Here is a 23,099-nt window from a genome sequence, read left to right on the forward strand (position 1 = left end):
CCCATGCATTTATTAGAGCTATAGGGATGGAAACGTCGACACCCAAGAGTGGGTTGACACTCATATCATTGTTTAAATATTTGTGTAAATTCCACTCCAGGCGACACTGCTAGCAACCTCTGAATTTTACGCAGTGCCCTGTCTTTGCTCTCTTTTTCCTTGCCTGAGAAACACCCTCTTTTTCACCCTATATCTATTTTTCCTTTCTTTGTCAGTACGGCACAGGCTTGTGTCGTGTGATTATTGTAATGTATACTTGACATTGTGTTTTGAAAATAAACTCCTTTCCCGGCTGGGTCAGGATATCTTGATTTGTATAGTCTCCATTGTGTTGCTATACCACATTGTGTATATGTTAAATAAGCTAAGTTCCACTGTTTCCTATAACGAGGCTATGGAGCCACTGGCCGCCAGGGTACGCCATGACGCGCTCTACCGGGGCTTTGTGTGGGGTACGGATCATTCGGACCGCATAGCTCTATATGCGGACGATGTTCTGTTCTTTATGACCGACCTACAGCGTACGGGCCCCCGTGTTCTGGAGCTAATGCAGGCGTTTGGTCGGGTGTCGGGGCTCTACCTCAACCCACGCAAGTCGACCCTGTGGGTGCTGGGGGGTGGCGAAGTGGCCTGTCCTTGGGCGGCGTCCCTTCAGGTGGCGGTGGAGGGCGTGAAGTACCTGGGTGTTTTCCTCTCAGCTTCGCCTGCTGTGGCGTGGGACCGGAATGTCCAGCCTGTGTGGGATCGGGTCCAGATGGACGTCAAGACATGGACACGTATGCCCCTTAACATCTACGGCCGGTCGCCCATCTTTAAGATGGTGGCCTTGCCTCGTCTCCTCTACCAACTACAGAATCATCCCTTCCAGATCGACCCGCAGTGGTTCCGTACTGTTAATTCTGTGCTAGGCCGGTTTCTGTGGGCTGGGGGTGCCTCCAGGGTGGCGTTGCGCACGTGCTTCCTCTCTACATATTGTGGCGGCTTGGCGACCGCGGACATCTTGTCTTACTATCAGGCCTCCCATCTCCTTGTGCTTAACGAGTGGTGGTATGGGGACCGTAGCGATCCAGCCTATGCCCTGGAGCACTCTCTGATGGGGGGAGCCTCCCTTCACACGTTGCTGTACTCGGCCAGGCGGAGGCGACTGCTTCCTCGGGTTACTCAGGTGGTTTTCGCGGTCTGGCGGCGGGCCCTGCACCGTATGGGTTGGTGGGGTAGGCTGACGGCCGAAACTCCGCTGTGGCGTAATGGTCTGCTACTGGCGTTGGCCTCCTTGTCTGGGTTCGACGGCTGGGACGCGATCAGGATCTCATCCCTCGGCCATGTCCTCTCTGGTGCTACCCTTAAGTCCTTCCAGGACCTTAGCTCTGAATTTAACATGCCTCGGACCCAGTTCTTTCGTTATCTCCAATTTCGCCATGCTCTTACTCCTAGCCTGGTGGGCCTGGAGCAGCTCCCAGACTTTAGCCCCATAGAGGCGAAACTTTTCATGGGTGACCTGGGAGACAAGAAGGTCTCTCAGATATATCGCTCCCTGGTCACACACTGCTCCCCCTCACTCTCGACGCTCAAGGCTTCTTGGGAAGGTGATGTTGGTCCACTGGATGACGACGATTGGCGCGAGGCCCTTGAATCTCCCCGTGGTGCTGCTATAGCCATCCGCCTCCACTTCATCCAGTTCAAATACCTCCACCGTGCTTATTATACTAGAGACCGTCTTTGGCGGGCGGGCCTTATTGCCGCTCCGGAGTGCCTGAGGTGTGGTTCTGAAAGGGGCACCCTTTTTCATACTGTGTGGACCTGTGCGAGACTGTCCCGGTTTTGGGCCGGGGTTTGGGACTGCTTGTCTGGGGTGTTGGGGTGGGACCTGCCCCGTACCCCTAGGCTGGGCCTTCTTCATGTTTTGGAGAACGTTGAGGGCAACATTTACAAGCGCCATTTATTGTTGTTGGGGCTTGTGGTGGCGAAAAGAGATCTGGCACAGGCCTGGAAGAGCGAACGCGCCCCCCCTCTTGGGGCCTGGAAGGCGGGCCTGGACTTCCTCATGGGCCTGGAGAAGCCTGTTTTCGAAGCTCGCGGGTGTCCCCGCAAACACTATAAAATATGGAAACGTTGGGCAGACTACAGGGGCCTGTCCCTTGAACCCCCCCTGGACATCAACGATGCACTACCGCCGGATGCGGATCCCGCACCCTAGGCTGCTGGCCGGCTCCGCCTTGTATGTCATCTTATGCTGCTGAACTGTAATCACGTGCACTGGGTTAGGGTGGGATAAGGGGTGGGTAGCGATAGGCGGGGTAGGTGGGTGTTCTTGGGGCTGGGTGGGCGGGGGTTGTTCGATAGTTCTCATTCTATAACACTGGGTTCAATGCTATGTCACTGCTGTGTTTACTCTTGTCTGTCGTTGACAGTCTCCTCCTGATTGTGGAGGACTGTGCTGAAACTTGCTTGAACTCATAATAAAATGGTTTTGAAAAAAAAATAAAATAAATACGCCAGACCCACACGATACATTTAACCAACAATACCTAAAGAATAATAAATTAAATGGGGCACAGTTATAAATGTTATACTGGAGATTCGATCGTTTTTGTAAAAAAAAAAAAAACCTGCGAGTGGTGCGCACGTGCGCGCCACTGCGAGCATATGTCTTCAATTATCGCGGTCGCGTCTGCCTGCGATAATTGAAGACCTATGGCCTTTGGTGCACGTAACAGACACCAATAGGCCATGGGCGGAGCTACATGACCGCCCATGGCCTATTGCGTGTTCTGTTTTAAAAGTACACACACGCAAAGGCAAATGAAAATAGACCTAGGAAACAACACGCACGAGCTTCGAGGAATTCCTAGGTCCATTTTCAGAACCCGGAGAAAAGGACTCTGGCTGCGCGACACTGCTGCGCAGTGTACGCTAGGCCCTAGACCTAAAAAAAAAAAACGAGATCACAACAGACTAATGCCACAACCGTAGCAGCTCACAGTAATCTGCCTCCAGAGGGCTCAAGTGTTGTCCATTTTGCTGTGCATTAACTTAAGCAAGCCAGTTACGCTTGCCCTGTGTTTAGGTCGAGCTTTCGAGACCGCTTGTATATACTTTAGTATATACTTACAATTATATACTTATATTTGTATGTACTTTGGGGGCACTGGAGATCAGCCCTAGCACTTGTCTGCTTCCGCCTAGGGCCTTTTTTTCTGTTAAACTGCCTCTATTTAACTGTCTTTGTGGAAAGCGGCCAGCAGAGGTCCGTAAAATACCAGAATTGCTTCCTGCTGAGGAACTACTTTTTAAAAAATTTCTGCCAACTGCCTCGATTTAACTTTCTTGCTAGAAAACGACCAGCAGAGGTCAGTAAAATACCAGAATCACTTTAGCCTTCTCTAGAATCCAGTCCATAGAAATTGTCTTCCTCTAGCACCCGTAGACAATAATATTCTTGTCAAATCTTGTATTTTCAGTGATATGACCACAGAAGGCCCTGATTTTTTGTTAAAAACAGCTTTGGACTATACCATTTCCTTCTAAAAGGCAATATTTCTCTCCATGTGATCCCATACCTGGCGTGTCACGCAGTTTGCTGCTTACTTTCCCTCCATGTTAAAGAGCAGTAGATGTTTCAGCACCCAGGCTAATGTGCTGCATATCTAAATACATATAAGATCCCCAAGGCGTGACCGATTGCATTGCAAATGCTTGTTTTATTGCTGGCACGGTGTCTTTGTTGATTATCAGATGCCCATATAAAGCCCTCCTGCTGATCAGCAGAAAGACCCTTTGTAATGCAAGCTCTGGAGGCACCCCTGTGCGGCGATAAATGACAATGTGCGGCCACCCACGCTTTCACTCTAAGGGGAACAGGGGTTGTAAATTGTAAATTGATACTTGTATAGCGCACTACTCACCCGCAAGGGTCTCAAGGCGCTTGTACGAATACCGCTGTGGAACCCATCCTGGCTTTTCCCTGTGAGGCATCCACTCCTGGGCACCCCCAAGGTGAAGGCCAGGCATCCTTAGCGTTGTGGGGGCCGTTGTGGAGATTAAGCAAGCTGTTGCCCAGAGTTGCAGAGTGGGACTCCATGATTGGAATAGGCACCGAGGCGAGACTTATCAGGTCCGTGGAATTTTGAGACCAAGACCCGCCAAGGCGGGGAATTGAACCCTGGTCCCGGGCTAGATCTCTGCATCAGGGTCTGCCGCTCTAATCATTGAGCCACACTTCTCCACTGTTGTGTTGTGGGTCTGCAAATCCCAGTCCCTGTAACTTAAAGTAATTAATTTTCTTCTGCAGACTGGTCCAGCTCATTTTGTAGGGTGCTTCGGAATGATTCAGGTTGGTTATAAAACAAAGGACCTTTTTCTCAAACAGCTGCAATTTATATTCAGTGTCTCCTAACCTAATCCTACTAATGTATGGAATATAAGAAATGTGTTGTAACAGAGGTTCCATTTATAGTGCAAACATTAAGGGTGTGTGGGGGCTTCCTTGTCTTATTTCCCTCATTATTGAGCTTCTAGTTGATCTTAGTAAAGGGCTATTTGTGGTGGGATTGGAGGACGGTTTTCATTATTGGGTCTATTTTAATTTTATGAAGCACTTTGTCAACCCTGATGAACGTCTACTCTTCATCAAGCGAGAGAAGCTTATTTCATTTGGCTGTTTATCCTAGGGTCACTGCTAGTCTTGGGTTGTCTCCTGCTCTTTTTTTTATTTCAAACTAAGCCAGATTGTTGTGTGGAAATCAATTTGGACCATATAGTGTGAAGCTTTGTTACTAGAACAGAAGCAAATAGTTTACCCCACAGTTTAAAGCCACAGGACAGTGGAATTTTGTTAGGTTTGAGCAGGAGTGAAAGATGAGAGGTAGGGACGGTTTCTCATACAATCCTGGATGTCAGAATATAGATTAATATTTTGAAAGTGGTCCAGCTAAAAGAGATGCATAGACTTTGTAGAATGAGACTTAAGTCATCTGGCCCAAGGGATTTTAAACTAGGAATGCATTTTATTACTTCTCTAACTTTCTCAGCTATAATTTCCTCCTCTAATGCTGCCAGGTCTGCATAGAAATCTGGGGGAGTGTAATTACGGACATAATCATCTTGTTTGATTGGATGCACCAGCAGGCCTTTAAAAAGAGAGGGCTAGAACGAGACAAATGCATCTAAAGTCTCTGGTGTGGACATGAGTTTAGTGCCCTGGTTATAAATTCTTTCCTCTTATAAGGTTTTGTGAATTCATCGGCCTTCGTTTATATGCCAAGCGTCTCTCTGCTCTGTCCCCTTTTTTGCAGTGTGTTTGCTTAATATACCAAAAAATGTGGTTGCATCCTTCATAAAAAGCTGATCTAATTTGCGCCATTTTATTTGCAACTCTCTGAGCACGTGTGGTGAAACCTCTGTTTGATTAATGTGAATATAACACCCAGGCAAATCTCTAATAACCACTAGCACATGAATACTGGCATTTGCCAAACAAAATAACGGTGATCAACAACTGTTTTTGCACATAAGATACATTTTAATTCCTTTTATAGGACATGATTAAATGATAAAAATTGATATGCATAAATTCAGACACTCATCAAATACAATATAAAAAAACTAAAAGATGGTTTCCTGTCTACGCGTTTCGATGTTGTAATTATGTAAATAGAGTTGTGTAAATTTGATGGAGATGTGTATATATATGTATAAATGAGGTCTTTTATGTAAATCTGTACATCATCATATATGTTTATGAGCGGTATTATCAATAATATGAAAACCACAAGCTTTTGACACATGATATTGTAATCCAAAATACAAACAGTTTTTTGCACGTTAAATATAAATTTGTAAATATATCTTTTTAAACATGTCTTACAGAAATACGATGGTACAGTCCTGAGGAAGACACACCTGTGTCGAAACGCGTAGACAGGAAACCATCTTTTAGTTTTTTTTTATATTGTATTTGATGAGTGTCTGAATTTATGCATATGCAACAATGCTGAAATATTTTATCATTTATGTATAAACATTACCAAGTTTGCAAACTGGGGGGGTGAGGGGGCAAAATCTGCACAGCAGCATAAATTAAAATTATTGCTATTGTTGTGTCCCCTAATTTGCCCTTCATTCCTATTGATTTCCCATCTTTGGTAGAAAATGTGGATTCGAAGGTGAAATCTAGACATTTACGGACAAGAACGGCCACCCATTTTGTATTACTTTGGTTATTAACATGAAATTGTGAGGGAAGCATGTGGATTCGAAGGTGAAATCTAGACATTTACGGACAAGAACGGCCACCCATTTTGTAAGTACTTTTGTTATTAACATGAAATTGTGAGGGAAGCAGAAGGACCTTTATCAGGTACATATTCGAGGTACATTTTCTGAAGGAAGGCTATGTCCACCTCTTTGTTTCAGCCACTGGAGGATCGCTCTGCACTTGTCATGAGAATTAAGGCCCTTTGCGTTTATAGAGATGATGGATAGCAGTCCACTAATCTAATATTAAGTGAACACCCATCTTGACCCCTTTATGTACATACAGCGTTGATTCCTCATTCCTCGTAACTATAGGCAGGTCAATGCATTTCATCCTTGTAGGAAAGTGCCCTTTTTGGATTGTCACATAAGCCCCCCCCCCCACCCCTCCCAACCCCACACACACACTTTTTACTCCAAATGCTGATGGTTATGGCTCTGATAGTGCGCTGGAGTCTGCTGTTGAGATCAAAGTGCCTGTGCTATCTCAAAAACTGTTATGTTCGACTTGGTAATACCAAATTGGCAAAGACTTTACCCCCAGTTTTGTGCTATCCTGGGTGAACCAAGCAAACTACTGACAGCAGGCCTGCCATTGCAGAGTGCAGGAGGACTGCCTACTGCTTGAAGTCGACTGTGCCTTTGCCATGTGTGGTGCAGTCAAATACACTGTCTTTTATATATGTTGGGCACTCCGAAGATAGGCCTTCTCAGCCCAGAAGGCACGGTGCTGTGTATAAAAAGAGAGGACATATAAGTGCAAGCCTATATGTCTCTATATTGAGTCATCCATTGTAAACTACTATGTGTCAGCAGTCGATATGACACCGTAGGCTGCCACCCGGGCATTCTCGAGGTTAGCAGCTCTGTCATGGTAACGCTATAATATGTCATGTTTGTTATCAAACAATGTAGCATGCACTCAGCGGGCTACATTAGAGTTTGGCCACCTGGTTGCTCCAGCTTCTTTGTGCTTTAGCTGGCAAGCACGTTTTTTCCGCACCTGCTGCCACTAAGACTGGATTCTGTCCTCCTGCCTGCAGTGTGATCACTCGCAGGAGTCTGTAACAACGGTTTGGGCAGGAAGGAGATTACGCCTTCCTCCTACCAAACAGGCTGGTGAAGTGGCACAGCAAGACGGTGAGCCTCAAACGCTACACTGCCTCTGATATACATCATGACTTACTCCCAGTGGAGGAAACAGCCCTCTTCCTGCCACCTGCAAATTTTCCCAGGGCAGGTGGGAAATTAGCTAAGCAAGGAGAAGCGCACCCTCAGAAGGCTAGCCACATCTCTAGGGTGACCAGTCTGGTCTGCACACCATAATTTGATTTCTACCATCTTTCGGAATGACAGAATAGAGGGTTATGGGTAGAAAAGATGACCTACAACACGGAGGTGGTCACCTCGGGGGCAACTACCTCCCACATACCTAAATCTAGAATTTAAGGAACCCCTTCCCTCCCCCGAAACCAGAACCTCCAATTCGAACAACTTGAATCGAGGAAGGGCAAGATCAGACCTATGTTACCAATAATGGGACTTTACCCACACGACCAAAGCAAAAGAGGGATTCTTTGTCCTTGTGGCAACAAACTTGGAACAGAGTGAACAAGCCTCGTTCTTGGCTAAAACTCTTCAGTCCTTGAGAGAGAGAGAGAGAGAGAGAGAGAGAGAGAGAGAGAGAGAGACCTCTGTCGATGCCAGAACCACCATCAGTCTCCCCTGGACTAGTGACCCGATTCCCCTGCAAACTGCAGGCAAAAACGCTCACCGGATCTAAAGAATCACTGGCCATCGGGCCCTTCGAGGGTTTGCCCAAATCCAGGTGGTCCAGTGCCTTGTGGGAGTTGAAGTCTCATCTGCCACAAAGTTTCAGGCTGCTACCGCATTCCCCAGGACCAAATGAAGTGGCAGTACCTTGTCAATGTGTTTACTGCTGCCAGTGCTTGTTGGTCACCAATCCAGTTACTAACCCCCACACTTGACGCTGCATCTATAGGTAACACCGTGCAATGTTCATCCGATATCAGCAGCTGTACATTTGTTGTTTTTGCATTCTGTTTCTCGAAGCACGTGTAAGCAGTAAAATCAGCCCCCCGTGGCTTCCGTTCAGCACCAGGGACAACCAGGACGACTCTGCACCCCTACTCCACAGTTATCCAAGGGGGGGTTTACACAATATAGTCACTGGGACCTGGGTGCAGTATGACTCCACAGGCCAGGTAAAATTGATTTGACAGTCGTGGCCTGGTCCAGGGACCTGCATGAGATTTACTTTGTAAGGGTTCCACGTAACTCAACCTGCAGTGACAGATTGTCATTAGTGGTTTTTGCCATTGACCGCACGGTTATATTTTTTATGAATTTTGCACTGATTTAATATTGGTTCTAAAATCCATAACTTCGGTTATGTGTATGCTATTTCGTTCATTCTGATGTGTACATTAAGCTAAAATTACACTCTATTTTTATAAATTGGTGTTGTAGTCCTCAAGTCGTAACAATTACTTATCATCCATGTTGGTACTCTCAACTTATGTTCCTCCATAAAAGCCTAACTGCTCTTTGCCACTCTACCAGGACAGAGCTAAGGTTTTATTAGTCTGAATCCAAGGACCATCTTTGGGGTATTGTGATAGTATTACATGGTGAGGTCTAACTCCGACACCACATAATAGTCCACTTTCCTACAATCCCTCTTTGCAATTGGGTTTCTGCCTTATGATTCTGACCACCTTTGCCTGTTAGACATCATTTCTCTTCCCAACTCCATGCATATAACTGGATAAACAATGTTCCTGAAACAAAAACCTAAACTAGCAATGTAAATGAATGAGACCCAAACAATGTAATCAGTTGCTTTTGAGTCACCATTGGCCAAGGAGTCCTTGTGGCCAGCTCATGTTAACGGTAAAGTAGGGTACTAGCTCCACAGGGCCTTCGCCCCATGACTTCCCGTTAGCTTATCCAGTCTTGCATTTTCAAAATGATATTGGTTGATATGGTATGTTTTAAACTGCAAAACCTCTGAAGTTTTTTTGTACTGTTCAATCTACTTTTTCTGAAGGCCGGATCCTGGTCTCTTCTTCTAGTAGTCAACTAAGTCAGCGGCTCCCATTGTGCTCTTTATTCGATTTCACGGTGTGACATTCGCCTCTTGTTTCTCTGGGACGGATATGATCCAACTGTGGAGGTGAGTGCGTTGTGGCCTGCCTGCCTGGTGCTGACTTTGCTTTGTGCACCCACTTTACTGCTTGGCGTTTTCCATTAAAGGGGAAGTGCAGGGGAAAAGAGTAACCCCAGCAACAAGGCATCCTCTTTCTGGAGGTAAGAAGTGATTTCTTTAACGTTTCTTCAGCTTGCCAGCGTTTTAACATGAAACGTCTTGGTAGAATTGTATTGTATCACCTCTGAAAAGTACTGGTTCTAGTTTTATGACTTCTGAGATGATCTTTTCTTTGTCTTGGATGAAGTAGGCGTGTGTCGGGTCAACTGGTGAAAGGTTGTTCTCTTACTGGAACAAAGTGTATGCTCTGTGCCCCCAGACTAGTTGGATGTTTATATCTTCTGGCATGTGAAGCAACGGGAGAAGAGTATGGAATTGGGCCTCTTAAGTATTTATCACCTACTTCCTTGCTGATTTCTTTGAAGCATATAGTATGCTGTCTGGAGCAATCTTCAGTGTCATCCAGTTTATGTAGCACATGGTCGGTGGTGTTGCTGCAGGGAGATCTTTCAGAGAGCCTGCTCATCTCTTTCATGTAACTGTTCTGCCAGATTGTACGCCTTTTGGTTGAGGTGAAAGTGATCCAATTCTAAGGGAGACTCATAAATCTGGTCAAAGCAAGGTGATCTCATTCCTAAATTCAGTAAAAACATCTGTATGTCTTATTTAGTGGCAGGGACCTGAAGATCAACACCCTCTGACACTTTAAATTGGGAGGTGCTGAGGGGTCTGTGCCTGGTTAGGATTGTGGACGCCTAATTTTTGATCCGGCAGCATGTCCTTTATTTTTGCTGGTTTTCTGGTTTTTGTCTTATTTGCAACAATTGTTGGATGCCGCTTTGTGATTTTCTGGACACTGCAGTTTGTGTTGTTTTCGGACAATCGAGTATCTTTGCCAGGCTGTTCCCAGCTTGCACTGTTCTTTCTTTTGACCTAGCTTAGTGAGCCATGTAATGTGTAAGCTGTTGCCTTTCATCACAGGAGTTGGGGCCGGGACACCAGCCAGCGAATTCATTCCAGTTCACGGTCAGTTCCCTATTGCCATGGATTTTGTATTCAAAAGCTTGGTGAAGTTTTGCATATTACTGGTTTCCTCCAAATTGCACCCTAGCACTCTCATTTCTTCTAAATGTATGTATCGATACACGTATTAATACACATTTCTCTTGGAATTGCTGCTGATACAACCTATGCATTATTTAAAAAGCACCAAGTGATAAATCTAAATACAGTGATATTTGGTTTTGAAGAAAAGAAAGATGTGGGTAATACTGGGGGGGAATGTTTGACCCCAGCAATAGGTGATTAATAATCAGTGACCTTTTTTGCCCATGCCTGACAATAGTCTGGGATGACACTGCTGCTTTGTAAGGGTCAATTGTGCTGTGAAGACATTGAAATAGTGGAAGAAGTGTCTCTTGAGGTTCCTCTTGAGGGTTTGAAAGATGACCTATTCTCTGAAACTGAATCTAAAACATTCTCAATGGTTTTAGAAGCTGAACCCGTCGTCTCATCAATTTCAGCAGGTTCTAAGACTTAACCCCTTCGCTGCTGGCCCGTTTCCGCCGCTGTGCGGTAAACAAACGAACAGGGGAGGGCCATGACGAACCCCAGCCGTCATCAGCACACGAGCACCGTAGTGCATGACGGCTGGGGTTCGTCACCAGCATACAAGGGGTTAAAGGTGAGAATTAGGATGTGTTGCAGGTTTAGAGCCATCCAGCCCCTTCCTGGTGGACCAAGGTTCCTGTGGCCCGTGGCATGGTGGGCAGGTGGATGGTATTGAAGCTAGGGGTCCATAACCAGGGGCTGGACACAGTAAAGGGGCTCAAAGCAGTTATAGTAGTCCTGTTATATAAATATTTAGTGTTTGGGTATGAAGTTGCTGAGGGTTAAGGCGGGCTGGGAGGAAAGGTGAGGACAACCAATTTACTTCTGTAGACCCACCTAAGAGTCATCACTTATGACTATGTGATCACAGACCGGTCACTAGTTGTGGCATTTGGTCAGGAAACTAAAGTTATTGTAACCTGGGGGGCAGTGCCATAGCACAACTCAAAGATATACACATGAACCTCACCTACTACAAATTAACGACTTTAAGTAAAATATATTTGCTCATGACTCACTGAATACGATATGGGTGAACTCCATAAATTCATTTAAAAGATCCACAAAAAAACATAACTTTGAAGATGTAGAACAAAATTGCTTAATTTTTTGTTTTTGTTTCAACCAAACTAAATTGGTATATTGTCATAGTACATTTTTTTTCAAAGAAGAGCAAACGTAGCTTGATTTATTGTACTTGAGCATATAAAATTTAAGACAACATTTATGAAGTGTTTAAAAGGGCTTCCAGGCTCTTGGGTATTGTAGAGATTTCATGAATGAGCACGAACACTGCACGGTTGTGTGCGTTAAGTGCATATTTAGAAACTAAATGAGTACAAGCAGTTTCATTTGTCAATATTACAAATTTGTATTCAAGTATGCTTCTTTCCAAAATAAGTCTGTTCACTCGATTATGAACAAATATTCAATTTCTGTCAGTATTTTGAGAACTGGTGCTCCCAGGCGTATGTTGTTGATCAAGCCTGGATTCTGGTTTCACACTAAGCCCAAGAAGTATATTAAGTGAAGAATACCATTTTGCCATTCCAGAAAAAGCGAATTTCCACCTGTTGTTCACATTCACAGGAACTGAAGGTGCTTAACTAACCATGGCCAGCCTTCCTCTGTTTACATAAATATTTAACAAGTTCTGTCACTTTTGATGGGTCATGATTACAAGTGACGGAGAAAATTACAGTACACCTTTATGAGCATGGATCAGATCTCGGAGATTTATGTTAAATCTGCTGCACCCCTGGAATTATCCCACTGATAATCTGGCCATAGTGTGCATGTGTTCACCCCGACTGGATAGCGGGAGTTGAATGCAACTGATGTGCCCAGGTGTAAAAAAATCTGTTTATTAAGGTTTCGTTTTACATTATGTGGATTGCCAAATGTTAAGGTCGCCTCCACAACATTCATTGGGTCCTGACCAAAACCTGGTCATCCCCCTTGAAGATATTCTGCAAGGGGGATGGGGAAGGAAGAACGAGGTTGGCTCATTCGGCAAAAACTCAACTTTAATCACAATAACTTACTTTTCGAGCAGGATAATTTTCTGACATCAGTTTTGGTCCGTAACACAAACAAAATTTAACAACATGCTATCCTAACGTTAATGTAAGAAGAACATACAAAACTGCTTTAAGTGTATATAAAAGTAAGTAAGAAATACGAGAGTTTGAGACTCGTATAAACCGAAAATGGCTATTTGACATCATTTTATTGAAGCTTTTGCTCCACCTAGAACATGCACTGGTGATGGTACATTGACAGCATTGGCAGGTAGTGTTCTTACAGCCCCGTGGGTGGGCATGTCTCTGAATCTAGCAGCAGAGCCTGGCCTGACAATTTGATGAGCAAGGCTATAGGTTGAGTATAGGTTGATAGTGATGTATACCTTTGCCCTTCTTCTCAATTGTATTTCTTCACAAGAAATGTGTTTCATCGTAGGGTGCCAGACGCTTTGAATTTGGGATGATTCGTCAGTGCGCTATACTTTGTTCCCTGCTCTATGTCGTGTGCTGTTGTTTCATTCACAGAAATAAATGCAATAACAACTGCCCTTAAATAACAGTATCTTTATTTCTCCAAAATGTGTGCAGCCCAAAAGAAGAAGAAGAAAGACCGGCGAAAAGCCACAGAGGGAACAGCTCCTGGGGACACCATGGCTCCTAAGATCGGGGCTGTAGACAAGAGCCACCTCTGCTGTGAGCATCACAAGGCCATGCTGGCAGGGCTGGTGATTTTAAAGAACCCAGAGCAGCTACCAGGTATGAGGGCAGGAACCCGGGAGAAGGAACGTCCACATACACATTCTCTCAACCTCTACTTGTCATATGGAAGGTGCAGTCACACTGAGCTATGCTTGAGCATTACTCTAAACTGTCCTCATTAGACCATGTCGGGAAATATTGTTGCCAAAAGCATGGACTTTCAAAGACCTCTTAAAGATGAATCGTCTTTATTGTTGTGATGCCCCCACAGCCCGTGCTATAGAAGCATACTCCCTTATACGTAGAAAACTACTGATTTGGCCCCTCATCCATCAGTCTAGAGGTTCTATTCACCATTTTCAGGGCTGAGTGTTAACAATCCACTGTGTGGTATTATTTTCCCAGAAAGGTATGGTGCACTGAAATTGTCAATTACATTTATAGCATATCACGGTTTGCCTGATAATTTGTGCCACATTAATCGTAGTAAACAACTGCTTCACCCTCTGTTTCTTATAGGGTACCACATCACTCACTGTAAATAGTCACTTTAACATTGTCGAAGGTCAAACCGTAATATTCCAAGAGAGATTTTCTGTAACCTCTTGCCCACATTGGAGACACCACAGTGCTCCGGTAGGATACCTAGCCAAATTCTCACTTGCAGGAGACACTCTTGCTTGCAAAGGGCACGGATCTTACCTCTTGTTAGCTGTGGCACCACATGGCTTCTGCAGGGCACAGAGTACAATGGTGACCTGCAGGGTTTTATAGAGTTTGTAGGGTTCAACCGTCCCCCCTTCTCCACTACATGGGATGCTATGTTGCTCGTAAAGGACCATCTGCCGCTCCACACCTCTGCAGAGACCCACATTGCTCATGGAAGCAGCCTCTACACATCTCATCCATAAGGTGACGCTCGAACCCCTGGAGGAGAAAACACTTCCCATGCACCTCTGTTCAGAGAAGACGACCCCACAATCCTGCCCTCTAGAATAACTACACATTGCTGAATAGGGGTGCACCAAGAAGATTACCTACACTGTCTATTCACTGAAAGATGCACACGTGTCTCTACCTTAAGCTTAGATTTTGTGTACAGCGAGGAGTTAATGCCAAATTCAGTAAAGATTGATATGAAGAAACATGGTGAGCAGGGAAAAGGGATAAGAAAAAGAAGTTGTAAATAAATCTTAATGACTTTATAAATGTTTGTTCAAACAATGTATCTATCCATGCCTGTTGACACTTGTTGTTCCTTCAGGCAGCAAGTTTACAGCACTAGTGATTGGTCTTGGTGGAGGGAGCCTGCCTCTTTTCATCCACGACTACTTCACGCAGTCCCGGGTAGACGTGGTGGAAATCGACCCCTCCATGCTGGAAGTGGCCTGCAGGTGGTTTGGTTTTTGCCAGGGTGACCGGATGAAAGTGCACATTGCGGATGGTCTAGAATACCTCAACAGCTTGGCAACGAAAGGTAAGAACTGGCTGCCAGTTTAATGGAACCAGTAGGGTGGTCTAGCAGTCTTGAAAGGGATTATTGAAAGAGGCCTTGTTCCAAAGTCATGAAAATTCCAGAATGGGTTGTTAGAGTTCCGATCAATTTAGAGACAAACGTGTTCAAAAATGGGGTTATTCCTAATCTAGAGAGCTAAACAAACATTTTAGGGATAAGTGTGTCATTTGAGGTGCAGCCCGAGTTCAAGAGTGTTTTTTCAAATCAATACAAATTTTCTTATACATGGTTACTGCAACATATTCTGATTGCATCTCTTTATGATCAACCTAGGTAAGAATGCAGAATTAGATTTAGATTCTCACCCATTTCTTTGACTTGTAGTACTAGATTTGACTGATGGGTGCAAAATTCTCTGGCTCAAGTTCTCCCTTTAGACAGTTTGTTACAACAGAGAAGGGTATCTTCCACTAAATTACAGGAGTAGTTTACAAAAACGAATGCCCCATTACAAAATCGGGTTGCGGTCGGCAGGGATGCCTGCCAAAAGAAATCCCTGGCAGGTAAAACTCTTGTCTGTCTTCTGTGGCAAGCAGCCCCACATCCCTGACTCCCTGTAGCCAACTGGAGCTGTGAAGGCGTACACTACTCCCATTTAGACCAACTTTTTACAGTTTCCCTGAGTCCATGCATAAGACACCTGGCAAGTTCAGAGTTTTTCTTAATATTATGGCACTTGTCGCCCTGAATTTATATCAAAATAGGACTGCAATTATAATAATGCAAAGAAAAACCTGGATTAGATTAACTACTCCTGCCTGGAGTAACCATGAGGACCCGTTTTTGAGTGGCTTAATGCGGTTTGTGTGTACAAGTGGCACCTGCTCTCACAAGGAGCCATCACTGTGTGGGGTGTCTCTACTGACCGAGTGTAAAGGGCCAAAATAAGCCCTTCCTGTATGTGGGAAAGGATATCGCACTACTCCAGTGCAGGGATTACTGGCTGAGTCACTCTCAACGCTGTCTTATTTTGCCCACTCGTCCTACTAGAAATACATTACTTTGTCTTAACATCATCTTTTTCCGACCATGCTTTTCCACCTGAGGGAAGAACATTACGAGGTGCTCAGTCGAGCAGTGCTTTTCTGTAAGTTCTCCACTCGAACTCGAGCCCATGTGTACTAATGCAATTTTGAAACAGGCAGAATGGGGAAAACCCTTGATAAATCAGTCTCTAGATTCCTAGCAAAAAAAGCCCTCCGTGTTCTGAACTTTTGCCAAATCATTCTCTTTTCATGTTCCTTTGCCATGTTTCTCCCATAGCTCTATAAAACTATTTCTCACAATAAGAACGAAATTGCATTACCTGGAGAATATCAGCAAATATGATGTTTTAAAGAAGCTGCTTTTTCTAATACAAGTAATGCTTGTTGTAAGGAAGGCTATATTGTCTGCTTCTAGATTAGTACAGTGGAAATAGAGATTGTTTTAAGTAGCCAGCTGTATTTCATTGTCAGTTTTCTACCTTTGGTTCATTGTTAAGTTTTCCCTTTGGATATTTGTTCCGTCTAGTCACCTGTGAGTTTGTTATAGAATTAAAAAAAATATGTGTATTGCATACAGGATGCATTGACCTAAATAAATTATTTACATATTGAAACACACCACATATAGTGAATTGAACGTTACTGGGTAAGTTGTCGGTGCAGTGGTTGTTGAGGTCCGGTTCAGGAACACTGCAGTTTCCATGTGTCCGTCTTTGTCATGGAAGCAGTAAGATATGAAAGGCACTGGTAATGAAACAGCAAATCTCTGAAACGTGCAATGGCAAACAAAGAAAATTACTAGAAGAGAGAGAAATCCTAAAAGCTGAATCCTTTTGCTTGAATGTTTTCAGATCCCTAAGAAGATGCGACTACAAATCTGGTTTTGTATTCCCAGGTGACCGTTGCTTTGATGTTATTATGTTCGATGTGGACAGCAAGGACCCAAGCCTTGGGATCAGCTGCCCCCCACCCGCCTTTGTGGAGGAAGCCTTCCTGCGGAGAGTATGCCAAGTCCTGGCTCCTGAAGGTATGTAATCAGTCAGTAGATGTAGAGCACTACTTGTCACCTGTGAAGGTATCCAGGCGATGGCAAGATCCAGATGATAAGCCGCCCAAATAGCAAGGACTTCCGGGACTTTTCGAACTCTGGAAGAGATGGGGAGGTCTGTAGGTGAAAGGGTAGCTTGTACTATGTCTTTGCTGCTAGGTTGTTCGAAGGAGCGAACTCTGCATCTGCTAGGTCAGATGTGGGAGGGTGAGGGTTAGAGAAAGATACACAGAGCAGAGATGTCTGGTGGGCTGATGGAAGCTCAGGCGGTGGTTCAAGTAGGCAGGTTCACAGTTGTCTAGGGCCTTGTATCCATGGGTCCAGAGCTTGAACTGGCATATTTTCTGTACAGGGAGCCAGTGGAGTTCCCTGAGGTAGGAGGTAATGTGGGTTCGTCAAGGGAGATCCAGGACAATTCTGGCTGTGGCGTTCTGTATGGTCTGTAGTTGTCAGAGGAGGTAAGATGCAATCCCTGCATAGAGGGTGTTGCCATGGGCCAGTCAGCTGGAGATGAGGGCCTGGGTGATAATGTGTCTTGAGCTTTGGGGTAGCCCCATGTAAGAGGAACTGTTGGTGAAAAAATGTGTGTCCCGTCTTACATTGTTTACCTACCTCCTAAACACTGGTTTCTTACCAGTGACCTTTTCTTAATCTGATTACACATAACGTCAGTCTTTCTGTAAAGCACACTCTCACCACCAAAAAGCAATTGACACAGATAGCATGTTTATTGTTACTCAACTCATTTGATTAGTCATGGAAAGATAAAAGGGTAAGTAGAGCCACAAGAATGTATTTGAACCTATGATTACCTGGTGAAACACAGAACCCAGCACTGGATGTATTAGTCCTCTGAACTACAAGACACATTGTCACAAAAGCAACATGCTGGAAGCTTTTAGTAATTAAGTTTGGGACTTGATCATTTAAGGTTTATGCCCTTTTCTTACCTTCTCAATCAGCAGTGATTACAACTTTTCAAGTTATTACCCTATGATCACGCTGCAGAAACACAACTGTGCCCAAACAAAGCAAGGGAATAGGAGGGCCACACAAGGAGTAAATGACTTGCTACAATTAGCAGCATACAACTGAGATACTACATTTGACATTGTTTTGTTGAGTGTGGCAAGAGAAGCGGATTATGTGCAATTGATGATGTTGGTCTTTAACTCTGAGATTGCTTTACAGATCAGGAATCTGAATCTTAAAACAGTGCCATTGTTATGAAGGTTAATTTTCACTGTAAAAGTGCTATGGATTCAACTCTCCTTAAAGATGCCTCAGATTAGGCATCTCCATAGAGCAGACAACACAGCACACCCTGGGGCGATAGTGCGAGGAGAGCTTGGACCTGCTAATAGCATCAGGCATCTTTATTTGCAGCCTGTCTCCCAAAATGTGTCCATAAATTTTCAGCCATTCACTTGTATGTTGCAGCTTATTATATGTCGACCAAGATAGAACAATATTCGAGCTAGATTTATTCTGTGGAAAATATTTTCCCAACTCCTTAATGATTTTTTTTTGCTCCATATAGAAATCCACATTCTGAAGGTTAAGGATCATCTCATTGACATAATCTGCTATCCCTTTAAGTACTCACTCATTCATTAACTCTTCATACATTTAGTAACTCATTACCATTCATCCATTTGTTAGTTCATCAATCCAAGCTTTTACCCATTCTCCCGTTCAGCCTCTTATTCAACGTAACTACACAAACGTGCTAATGAAGAAGCACTTTTACTTACAAAATAACCATAGTAGTTGGTTGTGCCCAGATTATTATATTACACTATATGCAATGTTTAATGTTTTTGATTCAAAATGTTTAATGCAAACATATGTCCACCACACTTAGAAGAAAATGTTTTTTTTTCTTTTTCTTTTTGTAACATATGCTTGCAAACATGAAAATTTTAACTATTGCACCAGGTTGCAAATAGAGGTCGACGAGCCAACAAATTAACCGGGAGAGCAGAGCAGAGACAAAGGTCGGTTCTGGCTCTAAAATCCATTTCACGAGCTGAGCCCTGAAAATATTTGCCATATACATAATACAACAAACATCATGTTAGAATATTGCAAGGTGTCTTCAAAACTCCCCAAAACATATTTGTTTAAAACACAAAAGCGTTTCACCTTACTACATCAGATTGTATATCTGCAGTGAGAAGTATTTAATAAAAGTGAAATGCTCCTGCCCCTGCCATGGTTTTATTTTAAACCATTTTATTGGGTTTTCCACAATACAAAATTGTTATACATTGTTGTTAATCAAGGTTATATGCATATTACAGAATTATATGTCATGAAATTGGAGGCATAGTTACAGGTGAACAAGAATAGAAGCTGAAGGTAAGATGAGGTCTATGAATGCTGAAGTGGCACTTGCTTTTCCTCGGAGGGGGTTGTCCTCCCTGTAGTGTGTTTGAAATGTGGAAAAGTAGGTATAGCTAACTGCTTACTTACTTGGGGTCGAACTGGGGGTAGGTGGTTGGCAGTGGGGGTATAGGTAGGCAGGTAAATACTCGTTACTTGTGGGGCGTGCGGGCTCAGGCATGATGCATGACTAATCTGTCCCTGTGGGGGCTGACAAGTGTGCACCTGTGTACATGTGTGGTGTGGGAGGGACTCCACGATGCTGGGAGCCCAATGGGGGCTTTGGTAGGGGGCTCCCAGTCTGGCGCCCCTGCAGAGGTTGGCGACGCCGTGAGTGGTTTCTCTTTCTCTGTAAATGTAAATTGATACTTGTATAGCACACTACTCACCCGCAAGGGTCTCAAGGCGCTTGTACAAATACTGCTGTGGAACCCATCCTGGCTTTCCCTGTGAGGCGTCCACTCCTGGGCACCCCCAAGGTGGAGGCCAGGCATCCTTAGCATTGTGGGGGCCGTTGTGGAGATTAGGCAAGCTATTGCCCAGAGTTGCAGAGTGGGACTCCATGATTGGAATAGGCACCGAGGCGAGAATTATCAGGTCAGTGGAATTTTTGAGCCCAAGACCCGCCGAGGCGGGGAATTGAACCCTGGTCCCGGGCTAGACCTCTGCATCAGGGTCTGCCACTCTAACCATTGAGCCACACTTCTCCACCAGAAGCACTGAAGGAGTGTGGCGCCGTATGTGGAAATGCAACGGCAGCGCATTCCTCGCACCTCTTTGTACCGGATTGCATCGTCCTCCACTGTACCCCATTTGCTGACCACTCTCCTCCAGGCCCCCAACAGGGGCCCTGCTGGAGCTCACCAGTGCATTGTGATTCCTCGCTTTGCCAGTAGGAGGGCCAGCGACGCAAACCCCATCTGGACTTTGGATTATTTCCCGTGCCGGAACACACCTAGTGCGCTATCCTCTCCCATGCAGCAATGTCAGTGGGCCCTGTGATCTCCCGTAGTGTGCTGTGAAGTGTGTTCCAATAGGGTTGCAAGGTGGGGCAGTTCCAGAACATATGCTGAAATGTTGCACTGCGGGGTCTGGCAATGGGGGCAGAGAAACTGTGTCCCTGGGTAGAAGCGCTGGAGTCGTGCCGGCGTTAGGTATGCGCTGTGTAGAATGAAATATTTTAGGTTTTTAAACCGCGAGTTTCGGGATTCTTTCTGTGGGTACTCCAGGGCGTGTTCCCACTCCTTGTCTTGTAGTGGCCACTCAAATTCCTCTTCCTGCTTGTCTCTTAGTTGGGTAAGTGGTTTGGCTGTGAGCTCTCGAATGGCCTTGTATAACCAGGTAATTAATGACGTCTGGGGCCCATGAGTTGACGACCGTCCGAGACGATTTGTCAGTGAAGAAGGAATTGTCCACATGGGAGACCACTTTCCTTTGCTAATTGGTCAAATGAGAGAAGTTGACCGTCTTCAAACAAGGACTCCATTTCGAGGAGCGAGTGGTCTGTCCAGGTCAGCATGTCTTGGGCATTATAGTAACCTCTGCCCCGGGGAAGGCCGGTCAATGGTAGTTGGGAGATGTACAGCTGAGTTTCTTGGGACAGGCGGTGGATCCGTAGCATGCAGGACCTAGCTACTGCTACTGCTACTGCTACTTGCAGTGGGTGCGTGAAGACAGGTCGGGCTCCTGGAAGGAGTAGGCTGCGAACTACCGATATGAGCAGGGGTACCGCTTCCCAGTTGGACTCACCTAGATAGCGCCCTACTGTCCAGCGTGATAGCCACTGGAGCTGTGCTGCCAGGAAATACGCCTCAGTGGAGGGGGACCCTTGTCCTCCTTGGTCAATTTGTAGTTGCATCTTGATAAGGACAACTCTTAGACGACCGTTTCCCCAGATGAGGGAACTAAGCCGAGAGTCGAGTTCCTAAAAAAACAAGCAGAGGTGAATGACCGGCAGATTTGCAAAGTGGTAGAGGAGACTGGGTGCTATGATCATCTTAACTAGGGCTATTCGCAAGGCGGGGGCCAAAGATAGGCTCTTTCAGAAACCCACTGGTACCCATATGCCTGCTAGTGCCTTGCAATGGTGCCTTTTTAAAGGTAATTGGGGGAGTGATAGAGTCTAATTCCTAAGTAACGATGTGCTCGCTCTCGCCAGGGGAGCATAGCATCTCTGACTTGCATCTCTTGTGGGGTAAGGTCAGGGCTCAGGGGATGAATAGTGGATTTTTCCCAATTGACTCTTAACCCAGCTGCGGCCGCAAAATCTGCAAGTGTGGCTCAGAGAGGTTCAAGGTTCATTGTGATGTCCTGTACATATAGAAATAGGTTATCTGCATACAGGGACACACTGTGAATAGTGCCCGCTAATGGGATACCCCAGTTCCTGCCCTCCCCTCGGAGGCGAGCCACAAGGGGCTCCATTGCCATTGCCAAGGCAAAGAGTAGGGGGGAGAGCAGGCAACCCTGATGTGTGCCACGCACCACTTGGAAGGGGACTGAGATATAGCAGCATTCAGGATGTGAGCTTCGTATACAGCAGTCTTGTGTATACCAGAAATGTGGAACGTACTCCCATGCGCTGAAGCACCGCAAAAAGGTATGGCCAGGTCAGGGTATCAAAGGCTTTCTCCAGGTCCAGGACCAGGCAAGCGGCAAGGGGATAGCGGCGCTGTACCTGATTCTGATCCTGGACATGGAACAGTCAACTGATATTTTGGGAGGTATTTCTGCCCTGGAAAATCCCACACTGGTCTGGGTGTACCAATGCTGGGAGTACCTGGGTGAATCAGTCGAACAGGATCTTACCGATTATCTTGCAGTCTGCCGACAACAATGCCATTGGTCGATAAGAGGTCAGTAGTGTAGGGTCTCGATCAGGCTTTAAGAATAACAGAAAAGATTTACGCAGTGAGCCCGGGAGTACCCCACCCTTCAGCGCCGCCCTGTACAAGTCTTCCAACTGAGGCACCAGCAGTGTGGAGAACGTACTATATTATTCTAATGGTGGGCTGTCCAGACCCGGGGCCTTGTTACATGCAAGGGCTTGAATTGTGTGTTTCACATCTGTTTTTGTGATTGTTGTGTCGAGGGAGGTCTTGTCAGATGGAGTAATTTGGGGTATGACTAAGCTGGCTAAAAATCGGTCTGCGAGGTCCAGACAATCCTGCCCTGGGGTCCTGTATACCCCTGCATATTAATCATAGAGGATCTGCAGGATATCCGCCTGGGAGTTATCTTAGCAGATCTGCTAGTGATTCTGCATACAAAGTCTTTGCCTCTGTGACCTGAGTTGGAGACGCCGTGGAGGCATCCGCGGCCTTTGTCAGGATTGCTAGCTTGCTCTCCGTCATTTGTAAATTGTGTTCTAGTGTGACGCAAACCCCTACTATCTGTTGGATACATGCCCCTCTGGTGTCTACTTTGAAATTGTAGGAGAAAGCACACAAGGTCCCTTCGGGTAACCACAAAGGTGGTCTTGCCTAAATAAAGGCAAGACCACCCTTGTGGTTACCCCCCATAGGAGCCATGGCAATATTTTTTAACTGTGCTAGTACGCCTGATAGGGCGTCCCAACATTTTCCCTGTTCAGTATTCAGTGCCTAGATGCTGCCTTTTAATATCGGTTGGCCATCTAGGAGCCCCTCTAGCAGTGCATTCCTTCCATCTGTGTCTACCACCGTACAGGTTTCCAGAAATGAGAACCCGGGTTTGAGCCAGATCATCTCCCCTCATGCATATGTGGTGTATGTGGTGGTGCAGAAGGTGCCTTGCCAGCACCTACGTAGGAGTAAATGGCATAGCGCTTGCGTGCTGTGTGCATTCCCTGAACATTTAGAGTATTGAA

At 45.3% G+C, this 23,099-nt stretch overlaps 1 protein-coding gene across 1 annotated transcript in view; it reads left to right on the forward strand.

The window, feature by feature from the left end:
* The window catches only part of METTL13 (methyltransferase 13, eEF1A N-terminus and K55), a 104,746-nt gene that overhangs the window by 61,452 nt on the left and 20,195 nt on the right, over window positions 1-23,099 (forward strand). The window contains exons 5-7 of the mRNA XM_086957641.1: window positions 13,207-13,374; window positions 14,582-14,794; window positions 16,715-16,846. Of these exons, the coding sequence (XP_086813767.1) occupies window positions 13,207-13,374; window positions 14,582-14,794; window positions 16,715-16,846 (513 nt within the window). The remainder of the gene's footprint in view (window positions 1-13,206; window positions 13,375-14,581; window positions 14,795-16,714; window positions 16,847-23,099) is intronic.

Source organism: Lissotriton vulgaris, chromosome 1_1 (genome assembly GCF_964263255.1).
Source record: "Lissotriton vulgaris chromosome 1_1, aLisVul1.2, whole genome shotgun sequence".
Taxonomy (NCBI): domain Eukaryota; kingdom Metazoa; phylum Chordata; class Amphibia; order Caudata; family Salamandridae; genus Lissotriton; species Lissotriton vulgaris.